The sequence below is a fragment of the Neolamprologus multifasciatus genome, chromosome 7 (genome assembly GCF_963576455.1).
Source record: "Neolamprologus multifasciatus chromosome 7, fNeoMul1.2, whole genome shotgun sequence".
In the NCBI taxonomy this organism is placed as follows: domain Eukaryota; kingdom Metazoa; phylum Chordata; class Actinopteri; order Cichliformes; family Cichlidae; genus Neolamprologus; species Neolamprologus multifasciatus.
The window spans coordinates 14,593,012-14,620,583 of record NC_140445.1 but is presented as its reverse complement, the minus strand read 5'-3'; the positions used below and the strand labels follow the sequence as shown (position 1 = coordinate 14,620,583).

The 27,572-nt window shown below is 40.7% G+C and overlaps 2 protein-coding genes across 3 annotated transcripts; both read right to left on the bottom strand.

Annotated features, from left to right (window-relative positions):
* Positions 1-1,526: 1,526 nt before the first annotated feature.
* On the bottom strand, positions 1,527-13,637 carry LOC146513963 (TNF receptor-associated factor 2-like). The gene is made up of 11 exons (XM_085165772.1): positions 13,247-13,637; positions 11,498-11,707; positions 10,585-10,663; positions 10,097-10,195; positions 7,651-7,812; positions 7,464-7,538; positions 7,011-7,085; positions 5,759-6,331; positions 5,001-5,178; positions 4,655-4,803; positions 1,527-4,490 (listed from the first exon to the last, which is right to left on the bottom strand). Exons 2-11 carry the CDS (start codon positions 11,683-11,685, stop codon positions 4,272-4,274), a joined length of 1,797 nt encoding a protein of 598 aa, XP_085021898.1. The 5' UTR covers positions 11,686-11,707; positions 13,247-13,637; the 3' UTR covers positions 1,527-4,271.
* Positions 13,638-15,323: 1,686 nt separating this feature from the next.
* On the bottom strand, positions 15,324-24,321 carry LOC146513962 (GRAM domain-containing protein 2B-like). Of its 2 annotated transcripts, none has more exons than XM_085165773.1 (14): positions 24,037-24,321; positions 23,366-23,500; positions 22,803-22,890; positions 22,604-22,673; positions 22,426-22,529; positions 22,240-22,335; positions 21,641-21,712; positions 20,576-20,656; positions 20,323-20,434; positions 19,797-19,913; positions 19,158-19,248; positions 18,895-18,999; positions 18,668-18,752; positions 15,324-16,414 (listed from the first exon to the last, which is right to left on the bottom strand). In XM_085165773.1, the coding sequence occupies exons 1-14, from the start codon at positions 24,129-24,131 to the stop codon at positions 16,376-16,378; spliced, it is 1,290 nt and encodes a 429-aa protein (XP_085021899.1). In that variant the 5' UTR covers positions 24,132-24,321; the 3' UTR covers positions 15,324-16,375. The 2 variants fall into 2 exon arrangements, with proteins under 2 accessions (XP_085021899.1, XP_085021900.1); XM_085165774.1 differs by having other exon boundaries at positions 23,375-23,500; positions 24,037-24,310.
* Positions 24,322-27,572: the final 3,251 nt, after the last annotated feature.

Here is a 27,572-nt window from a genome sequence, read left to right as displayed (position 1 = left end):
GAATAGTGAACCTCAATAACTTTACTTTACACTGGTATCTCATCTGTTCACTCAGCAACAATGTTATCTGCTTATTTACCCTCAGGGATGAGGGAACTATTTCAGTACATGAAAGATATGATTATCAGTATTTATTTAAATAGACGTATTTGATCTTAAATTTCATTTAAAACTAAGTTTGTTTGATCATCTACTATAGCTTACATTGCATTACCATCCTTTGCAAGTTATGCACCACACTTTCCATACTGTTATACTGTTAAATACTTTTAAAGATACAGTAAAGATACAGTTAGTTGGCTGTCTAACAGAACACTTCTTCTGAGCTGAAAAATGAAGCCATTGTTCCTCTAGTGGCCACTTGAGGCTGGCTCCCAAAGGGATCTGACTCATTTAACTTGAATAGTTGTTATAAAATCTGTTATGCTGCTGAGTCGTTGACCCAGCGTTTTGTGTTTGTCATTATGTTTATTATTATTATCTGATTTGATATTAATTTCTTCATGTATGTAGGTTTCATTCTCAGGGTCTCCAGTCCTAAGGTTTATTTCCTGTGTCGTCCCCGGTGCTTTGTTCATGTCCCTGAGTTTGTGTTATGAATTTCCTGTTTTACTTTGAAGGTCTGTGTCTGTTATCACTGTGTTCAGCTTGTGAATTAGGATCAGCTGTGCTTCCCTCCTGTGTGTCATTGCGAGGTTTGCGCATAGCTCTCCACAGGGAATAAAGGAACCAGCTTCCTTTAGTTGGAGACTTTAAGGATAAACATGTGAAAGTGACTCAGCTCATCATGTAGCACAGGTTGCAACAACATAGTGAATGAAAGTCTGTTTAGGATTAATATGTTCACACGGAAGTGTAACTGTCCCTCTCTATCAAACTTGCAAAGCCAAACCGTTATCACAACATTTCTTCAGAAAACCCTTTATAGCAAGTCTTTCTGTTGCAGATGGAAGCCCCAGTGCTTAACTGCAATTCAACAAGATATAAATAAGCTGAAGAGAATTCTGATGAGTTTCTCTTTTTCTAAATAATTTATCTTTTATTAAGTTAACAGTAGTTTTCAGCTTGAAACAGCAGTGCTTAGTGGCATCAGACAACCACTCCACACAGTGTGATCTCTACTGACGTGCAAATCCCCCTCCAGCGAGTCATAGTTGCTGTGTCTTTTACAGCTACTTGGTGTCCACTAGGCCTCACCTCTGTTAATTGTAGTCAGTGAGCTCTCCTCTGTGTTTGTGCTGTCGGTGCCTTTTGGAGCATTGTGATCGAATTAGCTAATGTAATGGGCTGCAGTGTTGTAAGGACTTTCCAGTAGATCGTGCTTTAGTTCTGGTGTGTGAAAAGCTAGCATTTGATTAGCCTGTTACTTCTCACTAACAAGGTGAGTCTCAGTGTTCCACCCATAGCACTTTATCTAGAATATATCCCTAAAAAATGGCAGGGCTGATTATCAAAATCAAAAGATTCAAAATGCTCTTTTTTCTATACTTTCTATTAAAGATGCACTTTAAAAAATCAACACAGGCTGAAACCACCACACTTTATTACATACTGCATGTCCTTTATTCAGCGTAATACATCAATTATCAACATCAGAATACATATGGCTCTGATTTCAAGGTACATAAATTGCTCAACAAAATACCCTGTCTGGACAAACAAACGATAGAAAGTGCACAAAAAAAGTTGGTTCAAGTCAACTGCATCACAAGACAGAACGGCTGTTGTGTGTTTTTTGAAACGGAAAACCAACTTAATTAAAGCTTACATTCAGAAACCTCATCTGAGGACAGTTTAAATGGGACAGTATTAATCAGCTCCTCTGGTGCTTACAGAAGTAATGACGCCTCATATTAAAATCTCACACACGCATCTTCATAGAAAATTAAATAGAAACATATTTGGCACCATATTTTAGCATAGAACATAAAATTCAACTTGCAGTACAACAGTGTTCATACATGGAGGTAATATTTGAGTTTGGCACATTACGAGAACACTTTAAAAAGTCCATGTAATCCTATTTTATTACATGCTCAGTCTTCACTGAAAGGTTTCTAAGATAAGAGTATAAACTCACTGTATGGAACAAGAATTCCTCAGCAATAAAATGATCTTTCTAAAAGCCCACAGAGCCAGTAATCCTCACGGATAGCTACTGACTTGTGATTTTCATGTTACTGATAAAATAGCATATGATTTATGACAAGGAAAGCACCATATTTCCTCGGAGAATTGGGTTGTGGTTCTTCGGCGCCAGAATGGGTAATGTAAACAAATGAGTCGAGCGTGACCTCTGTATAGCCTAACAGACATGATCATATATTGCACTCTAGAAAGAATCACAAGTCACAAAGGGGTTGTCCTGGCCTGTTCAAACCATCAAACAAAAAGTTGGTATATAGATATAGAATTAATAAGGTATTCAGTAATACTATGTTTATTATAACCTCTTGTGTATATTAACATTGATATATAGATTATTTCAACATTATGATATGAAAGATACATATTTATACATTGCTATGAATATAGGCAGCTGCTTCTGTTGAACGGAAGCGGCGCCAGATATAACATAATAACTATTCTACGTATTTTCATCCAAACAAATACAAATAAATGCATTCACACGTGGCCCACGAGGGAAGCCGCTGTGAAACTCCATAGTGAATATGAATCGAAGCCTCCCATGCACAGAGAGGTTTCAATACAGGTCGAGACTGGTTTCCAAACAGGCCAGCGTGAACCTTAAAACCTCAGGATGCGTGCCGAAAGAGTGCATCCCAGTTTAACCAGAGTTTTTGTTCGATGTGTGGTGCCGTGGGGAAAATCGGTGAAAGAGCACGAAAAGGGAAAACGAAAAATTCGGGGGCTGCGCTGAACATCGATCTGCAACAACACAACAATACAATCTCTTGTCTCCATCCTCTCTACCTCCACACACGTAGCTCATTTATATTTGCACCGACATATATATATATATATATATATATATATATATATATATATATATATATATAAAATTCACATGAGTATTCTATCATATAGCAGCAGAAACACATACGCACTGTATACTGTAAGGACAGAAAACAAGGAACATACTATTCCTTCATTTCGTGGAATCTGCGTTGACCTCAGTCTGTGGTGGGGCACGGTACTATGTGTTGAGATGTGAGCTAGTGAGCATATCCTTGGGAAAAACTCCAGCGATGTATGTTTGTCAGAGACAAAACCACATGTAAGTTTTACACCTCAGGCTTGACTGGCAAGCTGCCCTGACTCCTTGGTAACTCCACTGTATCTTCCACAGATGTACCAAACCACCAATCAGAACCACGACCCCCTTATTAGGAACAAATACGCAACACTGACTTTACATGTAAATAGCCTGGCTTCATAGACATGCAGGCAATGTCCACCATCACAGATGGATAAATCACTAACAAGTTTAATATCAAATGATGAAACTTTGTGAAGCTCAGTTGAAGAAAAAACCAAAACAACCCCCCCCCTCCCAAAAAAGAGCATTTTTATACTTTATACTTAAAACTCCAGCAGCATGCATTTTGTTTAAAAGAAATGAAGAAATAAAAAGAAATGCCTGTAATCTTATTCATAACATAACTCCACGTTTGTCTATGCAAATTTACTCCACACTGGAACTGAGACGCTCACAATATCCACAATCTTTAAGAGGAAGCAAAATCTGTATCAAGCCACGCTCTAACTCTATTATAATTCTACTGCCAGCTTTACCAGAGTGATCACATAAAACACATCTACAGCCCTGCTCTAACACACTCTGCATGTTCTGCAACATCCCCCAGCCTTCGAAAGCAGGGGACGAAAAACAAAGACGCAGTTCTACCTTTTCACTCCCCTCTGCTTCTGCTCAACACCGCTCTGACTACATCGCACTGCTGCCTGCTTCCTCTAACTGAAAACTCGCGTGTAGAACTGAAATGGCACTTTATCACCGTGGATGGTGATGCTGTGATGTCAAGAAAGTAAGTTTTGCACCCAAATGTACAGCAATGACGGAGGGGAGGGTTCTCACACAGAGACCACCAAGGTATAAGAATGCCTGCATCGTCTGGTCTGAGCAGCTACATGCAGCAGACTGCCGCAAGCATGTCTGTCTCCCTAAAGCTGCGGGGGACAGCAAGGTGCCCAAATGGCGCCCTGAAAGGGACCGCGACTGAGCCAAAATGAAGCCTTTAATGGTCAAAGAGCTGCCTGGTTGCCAAACTGTAACACCCAATGGAGGTCATCTAGAGGCCGGTGAGGTCCACAATCGCCTTGATGAAGATGGTGTCGTCACGAATGTAAGTGTTCTTGCCATCGAGCTTAGAGAGCGGGCAGAAGAGTGGACAGCCGCTGGCGATGTTCATCTCGCTCACGGGTCTCTGGAAGGAGGAGGAAGTGACATCAGGTCGAAAGGCATCGATGATGTGCTCTCTGTTGCTCTGGTCCAGCAGCATCAGCGTAACCTGGAAGTCAAATAAGTAAGAGATTACTGTTGGGATAAAATAGGCAAGTTTCAGCAGAACAAACCTCACTGTGGTCCTTAAAGAAATAAGAACAACAAAAACAGTAGACTGCTCAACAACCAGAAGGGGATACTTGAATGCCTGCTTGTTTCTTAGTCTTTTACCTTCTGGTTGAAGGGCCATTTAAGCAGGGCATCACTCAGCCCCCTCATCACCACAAAGAACAAGGACAAGTGGCTGCCACGCCCTGTCCCATCTCCATTAAGATAGATCCGTAGGCACATCTTATAGCCGTACTTGCTGGTATAGAAGGCTGGAAGAGAACGGGAAAGAGAATAATTATTTGTACAAGACATCTAAACAGTTTCTAGTAATTTAGTAATAACTTTTTCAACGATTTTAATTTTGCAGGCATCTATTGCTGCTCTTCTCAAACAAGTTCACTGATCATGCTCCTGGTAATCTAGGCTGATGATTTTGGATCAACACCGTGATAATGCGCAGTGTTACCGGGCGAGAACATGGCAGGGGCTCGGCCTGCGATGGCATCTTGTCTCTTTTTGGCAAAATCTGAAATCCTCCAGATAAAGACGCCGTCAAAGGTGGTGGCGGACATTTCTCTCAGCCGTCCCTCCATCTCTGCGACCGTCAGGTCCTTCAGCCCCACAGTCCGCTCTAGCTGTCGCACCTGGAAAACAAACAGATATTCATTAAATTGGATATTTTCCAGCAGTGACTGAACTGCGGCTGAGAGAATAACCAACTAAAAGTGCAGTTGTTTTGGTTGGTTTCACAAACATGCTCAGACATTACAAATGACTAATTCATATTAGCATCAATTCAAGGTGATCAACATCACTCTGCCTTTAAGGAAGAAACTACTAATATTTTGAAAAGACTGAGTTTGTTCAAAGTATCACTTTGAAGCATCTCCAAGCCTTTTCCTGGGTTTTCTAGGATTTTATAAATTGGCAGGCAACAAGTTTTCTCAAAGTAGCAGCCTTTACACACCGGAAGTGTAAAATCTGTGCAGGTATTTTGTGTGTGCTAGACTCGCCTATCCTTAAATCAGCCATTCACACCTTTTTTTGTATGCAAATAAACAGATTCAACCACAACCTAAGATCTCTCCAGGATTCTGGATTACATCGATACGGAAGAAAAAGTAATGGTGAATCTAAAAATGAACGGTCCATTGTTGTGCGTTCAGATTTGACTGAGTTAAAACTCAGAGAACAAGGAATGCTGCAGTCATGGCTCGAGCTTACCTTGTTGCTCAGAGCCTCGATCTTATCCTGGTCCAGTTTATGCTGACGGTTGCTGGCTTCCATGGTGGTGGCGAACCTCTCCACCTCTCTGTTCAGGACACACACCACATTTTCAAACGTGCCAGCTTTGACTTCCAGTTCCGTGCACCTGCGGCCGAGCTCGGCCACCTTGGTTTTCTCGCTGTGAAGCTGGAGCTCCAGCGCTGCGCCCACGGAGCTAGGCAGAGGCGTGAAGGATGTGGACACAGAGAGAGTGGGAGGCAGAGTGGGAGGTGGAGGTAGAGGAACTGAAGCAGGTGGACCAGGAGGTCCAGAGCTGGAAGATGATGAGGATGCAGCGGCGGCGGCTCCCTGCACGGGAGGCCCAGAGGAGGTGGTGCTGAGCTGGGAGACTCTGGCCTCGAGTTCCTTGAGGGATTGTTGGAGTTCCACCAGTTTGTGTCCGGCTACTTCCAGTCCCTGGGGCTGTAGGCCCTCCATGCTAACTTTCATGCCCATAATGTAATGCAGCAGAAGATTGAGGTGCTCATAGGCATATGCGCGCTCATGGTCATGAATCTTTTCCTTCTCCACCTGCAAAAGTGCAACAGAAACCAGAAACAATATATGAATGCACAGAGTAATTACAGAAGTAAAGGAGAACGGTAAATCTAACATAGTCTTAACTCATTTGTTGCTCATTTCAAGTCATATTTAATATAACATGATTCATTTCCACCAATGTATTGTAAACTCCTGTTTTTAATTCAAAACATACAATCTCTCACTAAGAATATATAATAGTCTACTGTCTACTATTAGCCGTTTACTAGCTTGTCCTGTTGAGTATTAGCAGCATTTTTTTCAACTTCCACTGTGTTTTGTGTGTTTTTGTGGCGGTTTTCTATTTGCTGGTGTTTTCCTAAGTTGCAGTGACCTCTCAAGGCCACGATAGTTTTTCCAATAACAATTTCAATCCCAAACATTACAACGAATAACACTGCTAACCAAACTGGCTAACAAGCACTTGTGTTTTTAAAGAACTAAGCAGGATGGCCATCCTTAACGCTCAAAGTTTCAAATCAATAGTCTACAAACCAAGTTGTGACATCACAGTGGCTCTGTTCATCTTTTATATACAGTCACTGGAAAAAAGATACCTCCTCACTCCTCCTCGTCTTGGTTCAGATGATGTTTTCGCTCCTATAGTCTCGTAGCTGACTGTGTGCTCAAATACTGAATTCGTTATTGAGAAAACAATCGGGCTACTTACAGACATATCGCATCCCACCACATGAAATCGACATGGAGTTCTGAATTTGCTGCAGAATTTGATATGGTCCACATACTGGGAAACAAAAGAAATAAAATAGTCAATTTCTAACAATCGATATAAATGATTTTCCATCTGCTGTGTATTAACAGCGAGTGATGAATCAGTTGTGCCTTTTTCTTCTTATATTTGTTACTTTGTATCTTGTGACATTTTACATATTGCATCTTCAAATTTGTTTGCTCATTTTAGTCTGAAAATCTTCAGTTTCTTTTTTATTAAACATAAGTAAACATGACAAAGTGCATTCATTATTTTCAGAAGCTCAGTTGCATACTCTCTGCCATCACATTTGATTAGTGAAAAAGAGAGAGTGTACAGCAGCTACATGGCCTATGGTCAGTTTTACAACATAATGCTTCCACCTTTTCTGCACGTTGGTCTCAGATTTACCTTTTCTCTGGGTATTTTCTTCTTGGCACAGCCTTCACAGATCATCGGGTACTTGGGGCAGATCTCATCATGAGCCTGAAAAAAACGAAAAGGCAGCAGCGTTTCTTTTAATGCCACACAAATAGCTGCTCTGATCTGCCGCACAGGCCCCGACGAGCATCTTTGGTCTAAATAAATCATTTCCAACCTTGATATTCTTAAAGTGGAACGGCTCCTTGCAGTACTTGCAGTTGAGCGTCCTCTCAGGGCACTCTCGCTCATTATGGCGCTCCTGTTCATTGAAGCGGATTCGTTCTTTGCAGGAAGGGCAGGGGATGATCATGAACTCGCATTTCCCCTCGTGGTTCATCTGTGGAAAGTGGGAGCTTATGCTGAGGTGCTGTGGCAGAATGGTAACCTCTGTACTGCGCTGGGAGGCTTATTTGTCTACATACAGAACAGCACTGTAGCTTTAACAATGTTAGATGTTTAGAGTCTTATCCTTCACGCAACAGTACCATTCTGTAACAGGACGATGAGTCCAAAGGTAAAAACCACAGCTATAAAGAACCATCTTCAGCCACAAGAAGGAGAACAACAGCTGCAGATGTTACGGCCCCCAGAGACCAAAGAAAAACATGCAAACACAATTTCCCACAAAGAAACTGGTAGATATAAAGACAGGAAGTGTGGCAGCAATATGTTTATCTGATGTATGCATTTGTCTAAAGGCAGCTGCTGGACATGTGATACGGAGGAGACTGTATTTAAGTTGTTTAACTTGATTGTGCTGTTTTTCAAATCTAAACAACAAGCTGTACAAGTTTTATTTGCACCGTGGCCATTATTCCCATTGAACTTCATCCACAGCTGCAAGGTAGTCTACTGGAACCTGCCTGCAACACCCAAACAAACCAGCTGATGGTTTCAAATGCACGAAGAGGGCAAGAAAGTCCACTAAATGTCACTACTTGTGATTCTGTCATAAGTCTGAGAATGTGTGCAAAGTAAAATATGACACACATTTTGCTCTGTGTACATTTTTACACTACGCTCTCTGTACAGCAGGTTTTATTTTTGTTATTTTATAGTGTTGATGTCTTCATTTTCATTCTATGCTGTGGAAAACAGCACACATGGAAATGACCGCAAACCCCATGATTTTATGATTTTCTAAAACCATGGCCAGAATACAACCAGTTGATTCGAGTCCCTTCAAGTTGTGCTTGTTGACTCAGGCTACGTCCACACGTACACGGGTGTTTTTGAAAACGGAGATTTTCCCGTCCACACGTAAAGGCAGAAATAAAGGAAAACGCTGCTAGGAACATGCCAAAGCAACAGGTGGCGATATATTCCTAACCGTGTAGAAATGTTGGCCAATCAGAAGTCTAGAAGCCTCGGTGGGAAAAAGTAAACAAAGCTGGGGCATAGAAGCAGAACCGAGTCGTATGTGTGGAGGGACAGTAACTGTGTGTGTATATGTAAGCATTTAAACACTGCAGAGAGTACAATTAACAGTAACAGTATTGTAGAAATTCATTTCACCGAAACAATAACTTGGGGCACAGTGTGACGTCAAAAAATGTGCACACCTTTGACGCTGCGTTTTCTGCGTTTTCTCTGTTTTTCTCATCCACACGTAAATGCAAAAACTGAGTTTTAAAAAATATCCACCCTGGCCGGAGTTTTTAAAAATCTCCGTTTTCAGTGACCAAAAACGCAGTTTCCGTGTGGACGAAAGGTGCAAACGCATAGAAAAATCTGCGTTTTCAAAAATACCCGGGTACGTGTGGACGTAGCCTCATTCAGACTGATGGCAACATGTTGGCAATCTGCCTTTATATAAGTAGACAGCAATTATTTGAAAACCTTCGACAATCTCTGAGTGACTGTAATCAATCCAAGTCAGACTGTGACTGTTTGCAGAAAGGTTGCCTGCTATCAGGTGGCCTGTGCAATGGCCTTGCAATCAAAAGTGCTCGTAAGTGTTCAGCACCTGCAAGCTCTGGGTAACTGCTTAGTCAGTACAAGTTTTTTGTTTTGTTTTTTTATGCAAGTAGGTTGCTGTACTATTTTTACTCACATGACTGAGCCATCAGCTTGCTATGAATTAGGAGCATTGGTAGCTTTGTCAAGCTGAGTGGTTCCAGTGTTGTTGTTGGCTGAGTTGACTTAATGTAAGATTGCTCGGCTAACGTTGATGGTGCATGAGATGAGTCCTCTTGTTCGTAGTATTCCCGTTTTTTTTTTAAATTTATTTAATCAAAAAATTTGGTGTCCCTGTATTGATGCAATGTCACAATTTGTGATACTATGCTTTATCGATTTTTCCTCCCACTTCTTGAAAGCAGTAGAAATATCTGCTCCGTTTGCACATTCCCAGATTATCCAAATGCCTCCTTTACACCGTTTCATAAATGCACCAGCCTCATTTCCACCTCCCACAGGCTGCCATAGAAACTCTGTTAAACATCTGTTTGCAATCCAGATTATGGTTGCTCAAGAAGAGCGCCAAGGCTGGAAAGGCTTTGTCTCATGCACACAGTACTCTCCATGCAAGGCGGGGCTAGCAAGCGTTTCAAAGTGACAAAGACAAAACATTAGGCTACCTGGTTACTGAAAAACAAGTGAAGGAAAAAAAGTCACCTCACCTCGTACTCCTTTATACTTCCTTTCCAAGTGCAGCTTTCATTGATACAAACAGCTGGCAGATTTTCAACTTCCCTTCGAACCGCGTTGTCTGGAAAAGCCTGAAAAAAACGAGAGAAAATAAAAAGTGATCTGCTGTTAAGCTGCATCTGTGAAACGCATGTCCAGCTGCTGTGTTCGTCAGTGTCAGAAAAGCTGCACATTCAACACATGCATGCAGTTACTTTACTGTAAGTTTACATATGATATGATTTGGTGATGATTATATTATCTAAGCAGTAGCTGAAACTCATAATCACCAGCATCACCACGCTGTGGTACTACTGCACAGACTGCACATGATGTAAACAGGGCAACACGCAGAGCTCACGTCAGACATATTTTAACTTCAGGAGCTTGTTTTCTGCTCTGTTTCTTTTAATCTTTCACCGATTCAAATCAAGGTGATTCGTTAAATTTTTTAAAAAGTAATCGAAAAAAGAGTACTCACACATCCTTGTTTTAAAATCGAGGTAGGGTCCTCAAAAATATCCTCTTTGATGCAAGCATTGCATTTCTGAGGTCCATTACTGCAATTAAACAACAACATAGCCAATAATTTATGCTACTGATATATGCTATGACAACTTAAATTATGAGTTAAAGATTTAGCTGCTGATTTACACGCACTTTAAAGATATAAATAATATTAGCAGCTCCCGATCATGTTTGTGCTTTTGGTGCATTTTTTAATCTACTTTATCAGAACAGTAATAGAGTCAGTTCATGGTTGTTTATGCTAACATTCTGTCCACTGGGCTCATGAGTAAAAATCTAGCATTTTATGCCATGTTAGGCAGGATTCTGTCCTATAGCCGACCCATCCAGTCTATGGAAGAACACTGCAAATCAAGCTCGTTAGCTTCAGCTGATTACTTTCAGCTCCACGCCCTCATCCAAATATGATCAAGTCTCTGTCATCGAAGATATTTTACAGAGATGCATCAATGGTGTCAAAGCAAAGAGATCCACTCAAAAAATACCGAACCGCTAACAATGTGGTTTTACAGCTTTTGACAAAGAATAAGCAACACACAAAGAATCAGTGACACATCAGTCTCCCACTTCAGTGGGACACTAATAACACTAATCCAGTGTAAGCACTAATTTATTACCAGTTGAGCGCTAATTACTGCTGGAATTAAATAGTGCTGGATTAGAATCATTTAAGTAGTAATTAACTTTTTCATTTCTCTTAACCCGATAGAAGCTCTAAAAGCTAAAAGCAGCTCCCTGAAACTGAACAAAGGAGAATGAGCAACATTACTATAAATTAAATGATTAAAGTTTTTTTTTTTTAAATCTAAATATTTACAATCACTTCCAAAGCACTTATTTTAGCCTTTGGCCATTCCACTCCTCACCTCACAGTCCTGTTAAAGCAGTAGGAACAGAAGCGATGTCCACACTGGGCTTGGAAAGGCCGTCTGAGGATATTGTGGCAGCAGTTGCACAGGTGTTTGTCCTCCAGCTTGTTGCCCAGGATCTTCTTGGGGAAGCCGGGCTTATTGCTCTCCATGGATGAAGGAGGGGACGGTTCCTGTGTGGCCATGGTGTCTGTTCACACGTCACACCTAGGAAACAAGCGAAATGTCAAGCCTGGGAGGTGCAACAGTTTCACTTTCAGAGTCCATTTGGATTGTCATTGTTTTTTTTAATCACACCCAAAAGGGAACCAATACTCTACATCTTAAAAACCAAATTTCAATATTCATATGGCCATTAAAAGTCCAGGATTGCATTTTCTGGTTGGTATTTAACCCATGCCTTCATATTCACATTCATTATCCTTTTGATTAGCCACAAATTTAAAACCACCTGACAGGCCAAGTGACTAATAGAAGTTTTCTCATTGGAATACAATGGCATTTACATGGATGCTACTTTGTTACCTTTATACTGTGGGTGCTGTTGTTACTTTTAAGTAATAAAAGTGTCTTTCAGGGTGGCACAGTGATTAGCACCATCAACTCATAAGGTCCTCTCTCTGTGTGGGTTCAGTGTGTTCAGTCAGTGGTGTACTGCCACAGTCCAAATACAGGGTTAACCGGTGGTCCTAAATCAGCAGTAAATATAAGTGATTGTCTGTGTTCCCCCTGTCCATAGTGTATCCTACTTCTTGCTATATGATGGCTGAGGTAGACTTAAGCCCAACCAATCCAGTGGATGGATAAATAGGGGAATGAACAGGTGGATGGATGGAAACATTGTTTTATTTTTTATTCCAAGCACAATAAGATATATATAAAATCTTAGGATTTTAACTCATTGACCTAAAAGTTTGGTGGACGCATGGACAAGAATTACTGTAACCAAAGAATCTGCAGTTATATGATGTGAGCGTATTTCAGTGGCTTTGCTATTAAACAATACAAATATAACTTTAATGTTGTACTTTTGAATTCAGAGAAACTAATTAATACAGTGTTAACTATGGCTTACTGATGTTTGCACGGCTATTAAAGCTATTTAAAATGAAGGAAGCATTGCTGTTTGATCTGTAAAATGTCAAAAATAGTGAAAATCGTTTTAGACTGTCCTGAAGTCCAAGGCAATGAAATTTAAAATAGCTTGCTCAACAATAGAAAAGCAATCCAGCACGGCAAATAAAAGCTGGCAGCTTGAAAACTATTGCAGAAACCCAGTATAATGTTTGGGACCCCTGGGTTTCTGGGGCTCTGGAGCAGCTCTGATCCAGTGCTGGCTGGCCTTCTTCTTGACATGACTACATGATGCTCATGTGTGTGGTAGAGCATCACAGGCCAGCTGGAAGGCCCACACCCTTTGTTTACATTTCCACTCTGCATCCACGGCTCCTTGCTGCTCACTTGGAACAAAGTGGCGAGGATCGTGTCTCTCTCTCTAGTCCAGCAAACACGCGCTCAGCTCAGCCTGCCCAGTAACGATGCTGACAAATGGCACATCCATTGTCTCTGCTCTCCTTCCCCGTCGCTGTTGCTAAGCTATCAGCATCCGTTAGTCAGAAGTAGTACCCAGCATACCGCCACGCCCCTTTGAAATCTCAGGCTTGCTGCCTGCAAAAGACCATTTACTGGAGAAGCCTTTTTTTCCCTTTGGCGAATGCTGTTGCAATCAGCAGAGTTTGGACTCACCAGCGATTTATTCTAAGCTGTCATCGCGTGCAGAGGCTGGGAGATCACCTTTCCTGGTCGCAGGTTGACGCTCGCGCTCTGTGCCGATATTATATGTGGTTTTGCAGCCGGCTGGAGGTGTTTTCTTGAACCTTAGCCACATAATATAGATGTGGACCCCAAGCGCGATGGCTGTTATTGTCCAATATCGCCATTGCACTTTCAGATTGGGCGTTACGTCATGCGAGGGGCTGAACGCGGGTTGAGAGGCAGACGAGATGTAGAGGCGTCCGAGTCATTGGTCCACAATCCAGAGGAGGCGGGCTGCTCTGCTGCCGGAGACTGTAATGTAATGGGCCCGTTTACACTGGCCGCAAACAGTGACGTCGGTACCATTTATTCCAGAGCTGAGGGCGCGAGTACTCCCTGCAGTATTCTCCTGAACGGCAGGTGTCGCTATTTAGACACAACCGCCACAACAGCGCTGATGTGCGTGTTTGCTCATGGGGGGGGGGGGTCACATGATTGTTGTGTTTTTTTCTCTTTATGTATTATTGTAGTCTACCTTATCATATAAAGTGCCTTGAGGCGCCTGTTGTTGTGATTTAACGCTGTATAAATAAAATTCAATTGAAATAGGAGGTGAAAACCGGAAGCAAAAAAAATCGCGAATTTTTAAGACAGTTTTTTTTCCTGACAACCATTTTTTTTTCAGTCTGTTTCAACATGTATTTCTATCATTTGTAAATTTCTGAGCATCTGTACTGATATATCATTAAATTTGCTTTAAAAACCATACACTGGTGTCGGCTGCGCTTTTCATGGCGTCATGGCTCAAGGTTTTTTTTCTTTCTACAAAGTACAATGCAAAGTAGGGAATGAAGTACAAATACTGAAAGTCACCCATTTTGTCCCTTCCCACTGTTGCCAAGTGCTCACAGAGGGTCATCTGATTCTTGGGATTTTATCTCTATTTTTGTAGGGTCTTTACCTTATAATATACCATGTCATGAGGTCACTGTTGTTGGGATTCAGCGCTATATAAATAAAACTGAATGGAACTGAATTTGTACTTTATTGTTGTAACTGAGTAAACTTTCCTTAAGGACAATTTTAATTTCAATCACACAATAAAGATCCCTTAAATGTCACACATTTTAAAGAGGCATACAATAGGCCTATATACATCATTTTTGGTGAATTTGACCACATGTCCACTCTTACCTGTTTCTTTTTGCTCTCTCTTTGCTTTGTCCAGTCTTTGTGCCGTCACCCAAAACTTAAACATAACAGTGAATAAAAGGCATACACTGATCCATTTCAGTTTATAGCAATATTAAAGCTTAATGTAGGCTGCTGCTGGACAGGTAACATAATTTTGACTTGCTGTCACCTGGAATGTTAAAATGAACTGATAATCTCTAGGGATTTGGGGTAGCTAATGTTGGTGACACTATTTAAAGAACAAATAAAAATAAGCGGACACTTTATAAGTCACAGCAGCATCCTCATCATCAGAACAGTTTGAACTATGTTTTAGTTTTAAATGTGTGTCACTTATTTGTGTCATGAAATTACATCTTTATCTTCTTTCTGCTGCAACCAAAGTGTTTTAGGCTATTAATGAAAAGCCACGCTGCTGTAGCAGCAAGGTGTGTGTGATTCCAACAATTTCTGGATAACATTTCTCAACATAAAATTACAAAGAATGTGGTATTATCAACGATTATGGTGCATAATGTTCTGAATTGAAATCAGAGAAAACTACACAAGGACAATGCTGAGCACCATTACTGAACTGTACTGAAGTGTGACTGAACAGCAGTTCACAAATGCAAGATAACATTCAATGCAAAGATTAAAAAAACAAGATCAATATGTTTTCTGAGGCCGAGCTTGTTGAAGATGGGAATTTTGGAGTGACACATTGCCATCCAGATGACGTCTTTTTCAGGCAAGGTGTAGCTTATGTCAAGAAGCCAGTTCCAAATCACTTTCTCCATGTATTACTCCATCCCAAACCTTTACCTGTCACCCAATAAAAACACTGTAGGGGAAAAATTACAACAAAAACAAACTCCCACTGCAGAATTTAAAAAAGCACACACATTAGTCTTTTATTTGTGGTAAAGTGTTATTGTACACTGTAGTAAAAAGAGTTCTTCTTTCACTGCTGTGAGCAGGCCAGTCATCATGTTCTTAGGTTACATCGGTGCTGTTTGCATTCATTTGTCTGTGGTCTGCAGGCACGTCACCTGGCTGAGCGATCAGCCTTATGTAACCTGGTGCTCCTAAGTACAAAAGCTGTTAACGCCAGTTTCAAGAAACACTTCATGAAAAACCGTTTATTTTAGAGCTGTGATACAATCACAAAGGCACAAGCTGTGATCTGAAGGGTCACAACTAAAGTTAAACACAATTTTTTTTTTGTTTTTCATACACACAAACAAAGTGAAAACAGAATGGGAACAGGGTAAATGCAGTACACCCTGCTAGGTTTGAGAAACTATACAATTGCATCTGAATGAAACAGCAGTTGGTTCGTATGAAAAGTATAACTTCCACACTATTTACAATAAAAATATATTTTAAACTCTGATTTGCTCTTACTGTTGTGTGATTTCACAAAGCAAAGTGTATATTTATACACATCTGTAGACATCACACCATAAGAACAAGCTGATTGTTGTACAATCTTTTGATGAGTGAGTCATAAGCATGATAAAAATATAACTTACTGACATTTTACTGCTGACAAAAACATTGACCTTGACATGAAATAGAACCTTTGGACCTGACAACTTATTAACAATCTTACTACTGTGAAATGTAACATGAAAGCTACTAAATAAATAAAACATAGTCACTTCGCTAACACTACCACTAGCAAACTAGCACACTGCTTCAGCACAGCTTTCTGTTTAAAAAAAAAGGTGATCAAATAGTCCTGAGTGCAAAAGGGAAAGAAGCCATTATTGCACAATTTCACTTCACACAGTCTAAAGAATGCTTTGTGTATGAGCTGTCCATGCTTTGGCAAGAGAGTTATGACCAAATCTGATCACGGCTGATCTGCACAGCTCAAGCACGATCTCTTCTACATAGCACTCGCTCTTCTGTGTGGACACTACAACAGACCACAGTCTTCTTTTAAGTCTCCTCCAGGAGTTTCTGGAGGTTTTTCTGAATCTGTGGTGTGGAAAAAACAAACGCAAGTGAGGGATACTTTATAATTCACAATTATGTAAAACATATTACAGCTGATTAGCTTAGCTTAGCATAAAGACTGGGTCCTTGAAGGCAACAGCTAGCTTTGTACAACTGTGGTTAGATTTAAAATGTGACACCATCAATCCTCATTTCATTCCCAGTAAAATATTTTTGAAGCCGGGACTTCTGAAATTTCTTTTTTCGAAAATGTGCATCTTAATAAAAGTCACCTTCACCTTACTCCTTTGTCTTACCGAATCTCTGTTTTTCTGTTTTTTGTACCTTTCTATTTCTATCAGAATGAATGTAATGTAAATAAAAAAAATACTATAAACAAAAAAACCAAAATGTTGTGGTTTTACAAGGAGTCACATTTCTGGGTGTGATGTCATTAAAATGGGGGTAAAAACTGAGATGATCCTACACTCGCATCTTCAATCCAGCTGCGCCAGGTTACAAAGGTCAAGAGGTGCACACACGGTCGAGCACGTACAACGATTGTCACACGGTGAGCGCTTTGGCCCCAATAATTAAATCCATGTGCATAAATAAATATTTAAGTAGTAAATAAATATAGTATAGACGTTTTTGGGGGGTTTTGCACTTTATTATGACAGTGCCATAGTAAAGTGCATACTGCATCCAGGACAGAAACAATTGCATTATGCTGTTAACACAACTTCAGCTCTTTGCAGGCACCTGCACAGATAGCATGCTAATGCTAAGCTAGCCAAGAACCCAGAGTGATGTTACCTGAATGAATCCTGACCCCAGCCTAGCAGCCAGACTCTGAACTTCAACAGGGACTGTCTGATGACAGACTGATGAGCAGTCAGTCTGCAGCCGCCTGTTTGTGATCGCTTTAAAGCTTCTTTGTGCTGGTTTTGATCTTTGCTTTGTGTTCATATCTAAGAGAAAGATCATATTTGTGTCCTTACTGATGGCGATGGTGGTGACTGTCAGGCAGGGTCAATGAGAATCGATAACTGATATTCAAAGTGGAATCAGCTAAATTCTTATCAATTCCCAGTCGTGCTTTCTTTCATTTACTACATTAGCATTTCTCTGTCATTTAGAAAAATGACTTCTTTCTCATTAGGGTTAAAAGTGTAGTTAAACTTCTGTACAGTAACAAAAAGAGGAGTTTCACTGGTTTGGCTCGCTTAAGATTAAAGTGGGCTGTGTGTGGCACACAGTGTAAAATGAGTTTGCTATCCCTAGTCTGTCACCCTTATACATGTTTTCAGTATTATCACCTGTTTCAGTATTAAAGGGAATCCGGACTTTGCAATCAGGAGAGAACAGCACAGTCAGTGTCAGTCAGAGTGACAGTAAAGCGAAGAAGGTACAATTTATTAGACTGGATTCCCTGGATTTGTTTTAGCATTACTGGTATATGTTACATTTTTCTATCACACTGCTAGAAGTCTCCTGTCAACAGTGCATTGCGCAGTACTGACTGTCTGTGTTGATTGCATTTACAGCTGCTTGGAATGAGGCAAAGTGCACTAGCTGCAGAGGGACATCAATATTAAGATGATGTCAGATGAGGAGGACAGCACCTCTGAGGGCACATCCAGGCACAGCTGCTTACAGCTTTCTGGTGTGATTGGCTACTTTAAAATGCACTAATTTGGCCAGAAGTTATAACCCGACCAATATATTGGCCCCGCCGATATAATGGCCGAGATCAGCTATTTGCTGATATATCAGTATCAGCATTTATAACGGCCAGTAAATACAAATTTAAAGAGTAATGAAGCAACAGGGAAAAAAAAACCTGTAGCTACATTATAACTGTTTGCACAGTTTGTCCACCAGGGGGCACTCTGCAACACAACAATAAACAGCTGATCCGAGCAGAATCGGCCAGAAGGTAAATGAGCGACTCGATAGCACAATAACGGAAGAATATCTTTAAACTGTATTGTCATATAATTTTAGAAATAACTCGTAAGTTACTATATATAACAAATGCTATTAATATCTATTTTGTTTCGGATATCGGAGAAAAATATCAGCCAATACTCCAGATTTCTTAATCACATAAATATCAGTATCGGTCTTAAAAATCCTATATTGTTCAGGCTCTAATTATTGCTTTGCTGACTCTATTATAATGACAAATCAGCCAGATCTAGTTTGCAATATTTTAAGTTCAAATATTATATCTAACAATACAATTTTTATTAGCAACTATAACTGCTGTTCAGCTCACAAAATCTGACAAACCTTCTCCAGCTTGAACAGGTTGGTCGACAGTTCCCCGTAGATCTCAGCATTCACTTCATCCTGTGACCTTTGGCTCCCAGTGTTGCTGCATTAAGATTTACACCAAATTATTAACCAAATAATGAGAAAGTTGCGCTACCTAAGAGAAACCATGCATTTGGAAATGTGGTGAATATGTGTATTTCACAATCGTTAAAGTTTCTAAAGAAGTTTAAATCCTTACTTACTCACTGTACATATGTTCTCCTGTCGAAACCAAAGAGTTCAAACGTTGCTCGAGAGCCACAATCTTGAACGCCATGTAACAGGAGGACAAGACAAGAACGCCGACTCTGTTAAATACACAGAAACACAGTGAAACACGAGGATTCAAATCATAGCCAAAAAGAACAGTCACTAAGCCAAATGATGTAAATGATTTTGACATCCTAACAAGTGTCTGTCAAACTGCTCGGGCTTCTCAAATTCCACATAATGAGAGGCTGCTCACAGAAACAGATAGATGAGGAGGATGGCTTGTAACGACATCGGCTGTGAGGACTTGTCTTTTGGAGAAGCTCCCCGCGTTGGCTTGCTTGGGTCTACATGTGAAAGCAACAAAGGAAAAAAAATTGTATCTCTGGTAATGTTCATCAACAAGGCAAGGAACTATTTATAAAGAAATAAAGAAATGTTACAAATACTTTATGATAGAATGTCAAATTTCTAATTTCTGTTTTCTGCATCTGTTTCCACAAGACACGTGTGCCTCTAACTGTAGCATATACAACAGTATGAGTATGTCAGCTGTCTTTAAACTTGGTCTTTAAACTATTGGTTATCAAACAAAGAAGATATGACCTGCTGACTGGTAAGCTGGGGCGTGATAGCGGCAGGCTGGGATATTGAGCTGTTCTCAGGCCTTCTTTTGTAGTTTGCAGATATAATGTACAAATATAATTCTTCTACTTCTGTCAAAATAGGTTTTTTAATAAAGGTCAGTGACAAAAGCGTGGATTATTCTGATATCCAACTGAAACTTTTCCGTTTATCAACATTCAATAGCTCCTGCTAAACAGTGAAATCGAAGACTACAGAAGCATTAACAACAAAGCATCTTTTCTTTTTTAGAAAGCCATTATCAAAGTACCGCTCTTGAGGGCGGGTCCGTGCTTTTGGCTGGGAGTCTGGAGGTGAATATCTGCGTGGACTGAAACCTCTCCGCTCTTCGCTGTGTTCAGAAATGTGCCTGGGAGGCCGCTGAAGTCTGCTCAAAGCAACAGAGAAAAACGCTGTGACTCCAGTGGCTGGCGACTTTGAATAAATGTTAAGAGGCTAACAAGCTCGCAAATGTGACAAGTCCTTTTAGTCTATAAAATAGAAAAAAAAACTAATCGTGTCAGTGCTGATGGCTGTCATTGAGAATAAAATGGAGATTATGTTAATTATTTAATGAGATTTTTTTCTGTGAAAAGTGTCTTCACTATAATAAAAACAAAGTCCCAGAGGCTCACTTGGCTTGACTCCAGCTAAATACTAAAGGCTGTCTAAGCCACAGTGACACCTGACACCCCTTACAGAGACAAACAATGACTCTACAAACTGTGTACAGTAGATTAGAGCGAGTACACAGTAGCTATATAATTACACAGGAGGAAAGAAGATGGGTCACACACCAGCTAACTTGTCATAATCTGGAGTCTGAGACCCAGAGCTGCTGCTCTCCATCATTTCCTGCCGTCTCTGCTGCACAACTCCATCGAGGTCAGAGAAGTCTCTAGGAAAGTCCTGCAGCCCACATGAAACATGGGTCACCACATACAATGTGGGCGTTGTATCACATGAAAACAAGGTATGTGTATAGCTCTTTCTATCGCAACAGAACATAACAAATAAACATCTCAGAAAAAGAACAGACCCCTTACTGACCAGAGGAAGTGACGATGGGCACTTGATTCTGAAGCTGTTTTCACAAGAGGAAGTCACGGGGCTGCCACAGGACTTATCCACCTGTAATGACAACAGACTTAGCTGGTATTGACTTATGAAACTGTCTGCAAACAGTTGCCTATTCAGACAGAATCCAGCAGCAGGATTCATTTGGTTGTCTGTTTCTATGCACGCAACGCGCACAAAAATGAAGTCACTCCCTTCGTTTTGGTTAGACGCTGACTTTTCACTATTTGCTTTAGCAAAGTTTTCATCTGCATTAGCAAACAGTTGCCTATTTAAACACATGTGAGAAAAAAAGCTAAGCTAGAGTTGTGTGTTTACAGGCACTTAGTGAACATATTTCTCTCTGTTTAGCTGACTAAATTAAAAATCACCCCCTTCCATTTGCTTGCAACTCCTGCATTGAGTACCTGGCTCTTTAGCAGCTAAATGCTAAACTGTCTCTGTTAGCTAGTTGCTAACTACTTGCTAACTTTTGAATTTTGATACTTTTCAGTACTGGGCCTTTGCTAGAGCCCAGTATTGAATTAAATTTAATATACAAAAACACAGAGTTTACAGTGTAACAAGAGAGGAAGCTGGAACACGCTAATGTTTAATATACTGCGTCCAAGATACAAATTAACTTCCGGTAACTGCCCAGTCTTAAAGAAACACAGAAGAGAAAGAAAGTACAGACACTCTCTAAAAAATGTAGTTAATTTGATTTATTAAAGTGCAAAGAACATGACGTGTTTCAGCAGTAATGCCTGAATTATGGTTCAGCAGTAACTCTAACTGGAACGTTCCACATAACCTGACGAGCACATCTCGACAAATGTAACAACACCTCAGGTTTACGTAGCCTGCAAGGACTCGAATGGTGTGGAAGGTTGTGGTGCAGGGTTAAGAGGAAATGCTCAGTGTTTTTGTAAAGTAATATGTTCTAACTTACAATGGTTGTGTTGTAAATTAGGACGTAGATTTCCTGCAGAAGACTAAATGTAGCTAATGAATACCGCTAGAACAAGTTGCATAACTCATATAGAAGATGCCGTTTACCTCTAAATGAAGGCAGATTGACTTCAGGAGCTTGTAGGTGGCGTTTCGAGAGAGGAATGACACAAACACATGCTGGAAAAGAGAGATTTAGCATCACTTTAATTTTAATTCCATTTTACTTTTAGCGTATACTGCAGAAGCAGCATTTGGTGACTGTGGAGATGAAAAATTCCCCTTTTAACAGGAAGTAAATGGTAAATGGCCTGTATTTGTATAACACTTTACTTAGTCCCTAAGGACCCCAAAGTGCTTTACATTTTTCAGTCATCCACACACTGGTGATGGCAGCTACATTGTAGCCACAGCTGCCCTGGGGCGCACTGACAGAGTCACTGCCGGACACTGGCGCCACCGGGCCCTCTGACCACCACCAGTAGGCAACGGGCGAAGTGTCTTGCCCAAGGACACAACAACCGAGGCTGTCGGAGCCAGGGCTCGAACCGGCAACCTTCCGATTACAAGACAAACTGCCGACTCTTGAGCCACGATTGCCCTATTGACCTCTAACAGAACAAGACTCAACTACAGCCCCCCATCTGCCAGGTAACGGGTTGAGAGGAAAGTCGGGGAAAAGCTGACTGCATCAAACGCTTTCTTACCTGATCACTCGGAGTTTCAATCACGAGGGCGTTTGGCACTAACAGCGCTGTTTTCGTTTTTTTGATAAGTGTCACGGACATCGCCGGGATTGAAATCTGTGAAGGACAAAACCTCATGTTCTTTAACAAACAAGCTAATCGCAAAGATTTCAGATAAATTCCTTACTGCAGTTAACAGTGACGTACCTTGGTATCTTTGCCAAAGACTTTGGAGTGGAAGCAGATCCAGTTATCAGAGACAAACAACTTGCCCTGATACAAAATATCTCTCTGGAGGGCACAAGTGTAACCTGTTGGTTACATTTTCACATTAATACTCTCACATTCCTTTGTTTTTTGCCTGAAAGCAAAAGGTGAAACTTACTTTGCTTGAGCTGCTCATCTTTGCTGACCTCCTTAAATAATTTATGGAACTGGGTGTTTGTTTTTGACAACTGAAAGGCAAAGTTTTAAATTAAGAAAATGGCAAAATAAATTGTATATACATAAAAACAGTTTGGGGTTTGGTGGTATTTGTCAATGGATCAGTATGTGGGTTGTTTTTGTTGTTGTTGTTCTTTTACCTGGGTAGGCTGCCATTTCTTCCTTTCAAACTTTGTTTCTAAGTCACATGGACTTAGCACTGGCGAAAGCTGCTCCACAGGTTTCAGTCTGGCAAATGAAAGGTCAGTTTACAGTTAACTATCATGGTAACACCTGAGGAGGACGAGTAACAGACAGCGGTGGCTGCAGAAGGAAAAGTACTGTCACAGATTTATAACTCAAACTATCACTAAACACTGTTATCAAGCAAAACAGTAAACTCCTCTAATTTGGCTCCGCAGCGTGTCATATGTGGTTAAGTAAAAGCTGCTTGAACAGCAGCAACATAATCAGCAAACAGCTCTCTGGTCGTGCAGGTATGTAGGAGGATGGGCGCAGCTGCAGAGCTGCAGTTAAAATGGAAAACTAGCACATTTTGAACTAAAAAACAAGAAAAAGTCCAATAAGTTTCTCTCAGTCACTTGCAACTTTATTTTCACTTTAATTTAGTCCTTTTATGTTTGACATTAAAATTAACTTATTATTAATTTATTACTTGTCATTAAAAGTGTATATAGTGCTTATAAACAATAAAAATATACACATTGTCCACCTGACGCCGATTGGTTTCCTCCTGCTCTTGAACTGGTCGGACGCTGTCTCCAGACAGAGCTGGAGGTCTGCAGGTGACCTTCCGCGCTTCCGCTGCCTCCCTTCGCCTCCATTGTCCACCTCAGACCTGCAGACATAACACAGTTAAGTCGCTGCTCTCTGTTCCCCTGGGAGAAGCTGGCAAACTTGTGCCGTAGCGAACACCTCTCACGTAATCTTTAAACGTTCTCAAAAAGCAGCTGCCTCAGGTTTCCACTTGTCTCTCCCCGTGCTCGTATTACCCGGTGTTGCTGTAATGGTTTATATCACAGGAACAAAACATGTTGGGGCACCGAGATTCTGGAGATTCCCATTCAAACGCACAGAAACATCTCTTTGAGTTAAAGAGACGGGACAGGCGTAAAATTGGCCTTCGGCGCTACAACATAACTTTTGCCATCTGGAATGCAAATTAACCCTATCTTGGCTCTATTCCGTGCCACGTACTCGCTAAATTCGTGCTTTTACAGAGCCAGCAGAGGCCTTTAATTCAAATCCACACTCTGAAGCAGGATGCAAATGCAAATAAGCCCAACGCTTAAACCCCCACCCCCATCAATCGCTTTCCCCCAACTTAAACTGAAAGGCAGCCCCGGGCCCTGGCTGCATCTTTCCCACACTCACGTCGAGCGGTTCCCTCGGGAGTCCTTGCAGGGAAGTTGTTCTGCTGAAAATAACGGGGTCAGAGGTCTGTCCGCCTGCTCGGTCATCAGTACCATATCTCATACTTCATTTCTCGCTCGCCTCTGCCATCGGCTTCTGCTTTCGCTCTCGCGCCGCAGATAAGGGAGAAGCTTCAGGAAGGATTTAAAGTTTGGGACAATCGGTCTGTGGACCAAGAAGCCACACAGAGGAGGAGCCGGGAAGGGGGAGGGAGCAGCTGGGACCAACGTCAGGAGCTACAGGGAAAGAGCAAAGAGGACTCCTGCTGGGACAGGCTGTTATTTGGTTGTAATAAAATGCTCACGCACACTAAATGTTACGTCAAAGCTTTGCGTAAGCTTTAAGTAAAGGTTTTCAGGACTCCTCTGAAAGAGTGACTGTTTCCCTCACCAACTGTTTATACGCGTAAAACTCCAGAAATGTGATTGCACTTATGGTAGACCTCCAGCAGAGGGCAGCAGAGTGTAAACCGTGATATATGTGTTTTCAAGTGAGATTACCTTAAACTCTCGGTTAACCGTTCACCAAAGATCGCCTGTTCCCAGTGTTTCTATTTGTTTTCTATTTGTAATGCTTTTGCTTATACTGATAAATAGAGCAGGGGTGTCAAACTCATTTTACATCGTGAGCCACATAATGCACACTTTGATCTTAGGGGGGTAGACAAGTGAAACTCATCTTTCTCTCAGTGCAGAGAAGTTTAACTGCACATTTAATCTCTCAGATATCCCAATATAAGAGGAAAAAGTTCAATTTATCAGTGGACGTCATCTGAGTCTTTGGTTCTGGGTCCTGGGCCTTATGTTTGACATCCCCGTTGTCCCTACATTATAATAAGGGCAGTCCTTTTTGGCTGCTTAAAATATCTTCAAAGAACTGAGCTGTTATATTTGTTGCAATTTCTCTTTAAAAGAGACATTTTTAATGTCAGTGACACTTTTCAGCTTCATAATTATTTATGAAGCTGAAAGATTATATAAAAGTGAGTTTACCAAAAAATAAATAAATAAATAAATTAATGCAGTTTCTGTGACAGAAATGTTCTTTCTAGCTTGGTGTACAGATTATAGGCTAGAAAGTTACAACAATTTAAATACAAGTATTTTTTATTTATTTATTTATTTTGGCAATTGTCGACAATAACATTTCTGGTTTGAGATGGGGACGAGACACACGTCCGGAGGGTTGTATTACGAATAGGGGAAAAAGCCTGTACCATAGCAAATATGCGAATCCATCTGAAGTAGTGATCCCTTATGAATAAGAGAGCAGCTGAAAGAAACAACAACAAAGAGAGACAATCCATGATCACATTGTAAGGATGCAAGTAAAAAGGTAATGCAGAGAAAATTGTACATGTCATGTAACAGATATACTATAACAAACTTGAAAGTTTCCAGAAGATTTTACATTTAAAATATGTAATAGTTGCAAAAAATTGCAACTGAGTCTTCAGATCACATCCAGTTTGGATAGTATTGTGTATAATGCAATCGAGACTCTTTATTTGTGGAGTCAAAAACACACGTGCCTGTTGGTCTTTTTACTTCTACTAATTTCTTCTCAGTAATCATGGGTAGAACCATCCCTGTCTATGAACTTGGCCTCCTTTAGACTCCAACTTCAAACCTGTAAAGTTTTGTGACCTGTGTGAATGATCCTCAGCTTCCTGTTCTTAGCTGACAGCAGTGACACTTGGTGTGGTCTTCTGCTGCTGCTGCTGCTGCAGTCCACCTGTTTCCAGGTACTATGTGCTGTGCATCCAGAAATGCTCTTCTGCGTACTGATTGTAACAATATCTGAATTGCTGTTGCCTTCCTGTCAGCTAGAATCAGACTGGCCATTGTTCTCAACATATTATATCTCTGAGAAAATTGTCACCCTCTGGATATTTTTTCTTTTCTTTTTTTTTGGGACCAATCTATGTAAACCCAGGAGATGGTTTTATGGGAAAATCCCAGCACATCAGCAGTTTTTAAAATAGTCAACCCAGCTCATCCGGCATCTGAAGTCATTTAAATCACCTGTGATTAAATCACCTGTGATTCTGTGAAGTGGCCTTTGAGTGTGTGTGTGGTGTGTGGAGGATATTTTTTGGTACACTTTGGACCCTTTAGTAGCCTACCATCTGAGCATTATTTAAACACCACAGCCCACCTGAGATATTTTTGCTGGCCACGTCTATCCTCCTGTCCTTCTAGCATCTCAAACTGATTTTTTAAAAACCTGACATTGAGTTCACAGTGGCTCCCACAATCACCTGGTCTCAGCTGATTGTGGGGGGCCTTTGGGATTATGTTTGCGTCATGGATGCGAGCAGCCAACAACCATAGCTTACAGTGTAGTGAATTAACTAAAACAATCCCTGGTTTGATTTAGGAGGCAACACAACTCCCAGTGTAAATCTGCAAAATCTACAATTCAGAGTTATCTCCTGTGGTAATGCTTTATGGCAAAGGTGCAGCTCAAAGTAGCCTATGTTTGGATATCACTACAGTGGATACACCCAAGAAGATTGAATTTTCATCAAACTGTTAACCTAATTTTGCTATAAACTATGCTAGTTGAGTTCAGATAACTGCAGTCTTTATCATTAAAACAGAAGAAAGTGTCACTGTGCTGCATGTAATTTATTGTGAAATTGAATGAAACGCCCCTTTCTACCTCCAGGGGTCGCTGTTGCTGCATTTAAAGTCAGTGCAGGAACAGAAGACTTGTCAGAGTTCATTAAGTATCCAGGAGACAATGGCACGTAGTGATGGGATTTCCGGCTCTTTTTAGAGATCCGGCTCTTTCGGCTCGGCTCACTAAAAAGAGCCGGCTCTTTCGGCTCCGAACCGGCTCTTCAGGTTGTTTTGTTGCTTTAATTATTTAATCATTAACAATAATATAAATTTATGCAGAAAAGGAATTACTAATGTAAAAAAAGTGGTTTTATTTATATATGTTTATATATGGCCCCTAGAGACAAAGCACGTACAAACTCTAAAGCATATACAAACTCCAAAAAGTACGTACAAACTCCAAAACACATTTCTAGCATTAACTGAACTTCCAAAACAGAGCTACCCAGATCACTTAAATTACACAATTGAAAGCATGTGTATATTGTTTGTGTATTTATAGACAAGGACTCATATTTATTCAAATAATTTTAAAAAAAAGTTCATTTACCTGTTACTACCACACACCAAATCCGGTCGTTGGTACTTGCTGGCTTGTGTAGCCACTAGGTAACAAAAGCTCAACACTGCGCCCTAGCATCCTGCAGCACTTCTGTTGTCTTTTGTACTTGATTCTGAGTTTTTACGTGTTTTGGAGTTTGTACATGCTTCGGGGTTTGTAAGTGCGTCTGAGTTTTTACGTGTTTTGGAGTTTGTACATGCTCAGGAATTTGTACGTGTTTTGGAGTTTGTACGTGCTTTGTCTCTAAGGGCCACCGTAAATATACTTTATTTATTCACTCCACATAAAATGTAATAAATAAATCATATAAT

Coding starts and splice junctions, on each gene's coding strand:
- LOC146513962 (XM_085165773.1), bottom strand. CDS start 24,131: ATGGTACTGATGACCGAGCAGGCGGACAGACCTCTGACCCCGTTATTT. Junction 23,501..24,036: donor TCCCGAGGGAACCGCTCGAC/GTGAGTGTGGGA, acceptor TTATGTCTGCAG/GTCTGAGGTGGACAATGGAG. Junction 19,000..19,157: donor CTCCTCATCTATCTGTTTCT/GTGAGCAGCCTC, acceptor TGTATTTAACAG/AGTCGGCGTTCTTGTCTTGT.
- LOC146513963 (XM_085165772.1), bottom strand. CDS start 11,685: ATGGCCACACAGGAACCGTCCCCTCCTTCATCCATGGAGAGCAATAAG. Junction 10,196..10,584: donor CGATTTTAAAACAAGGATGT/GTGAGTACTCTT, acceptor CGTTTTTTTCAG/GCTTTTCCAGACAACGCGGT. Junction 6,332..7,010: donor TGGTGGGATGCGATATGTCT/GTAAGTAGCCCG, acceptor GCACTTTTGCAG/GTGGAGAAGGAAAAGATTCA.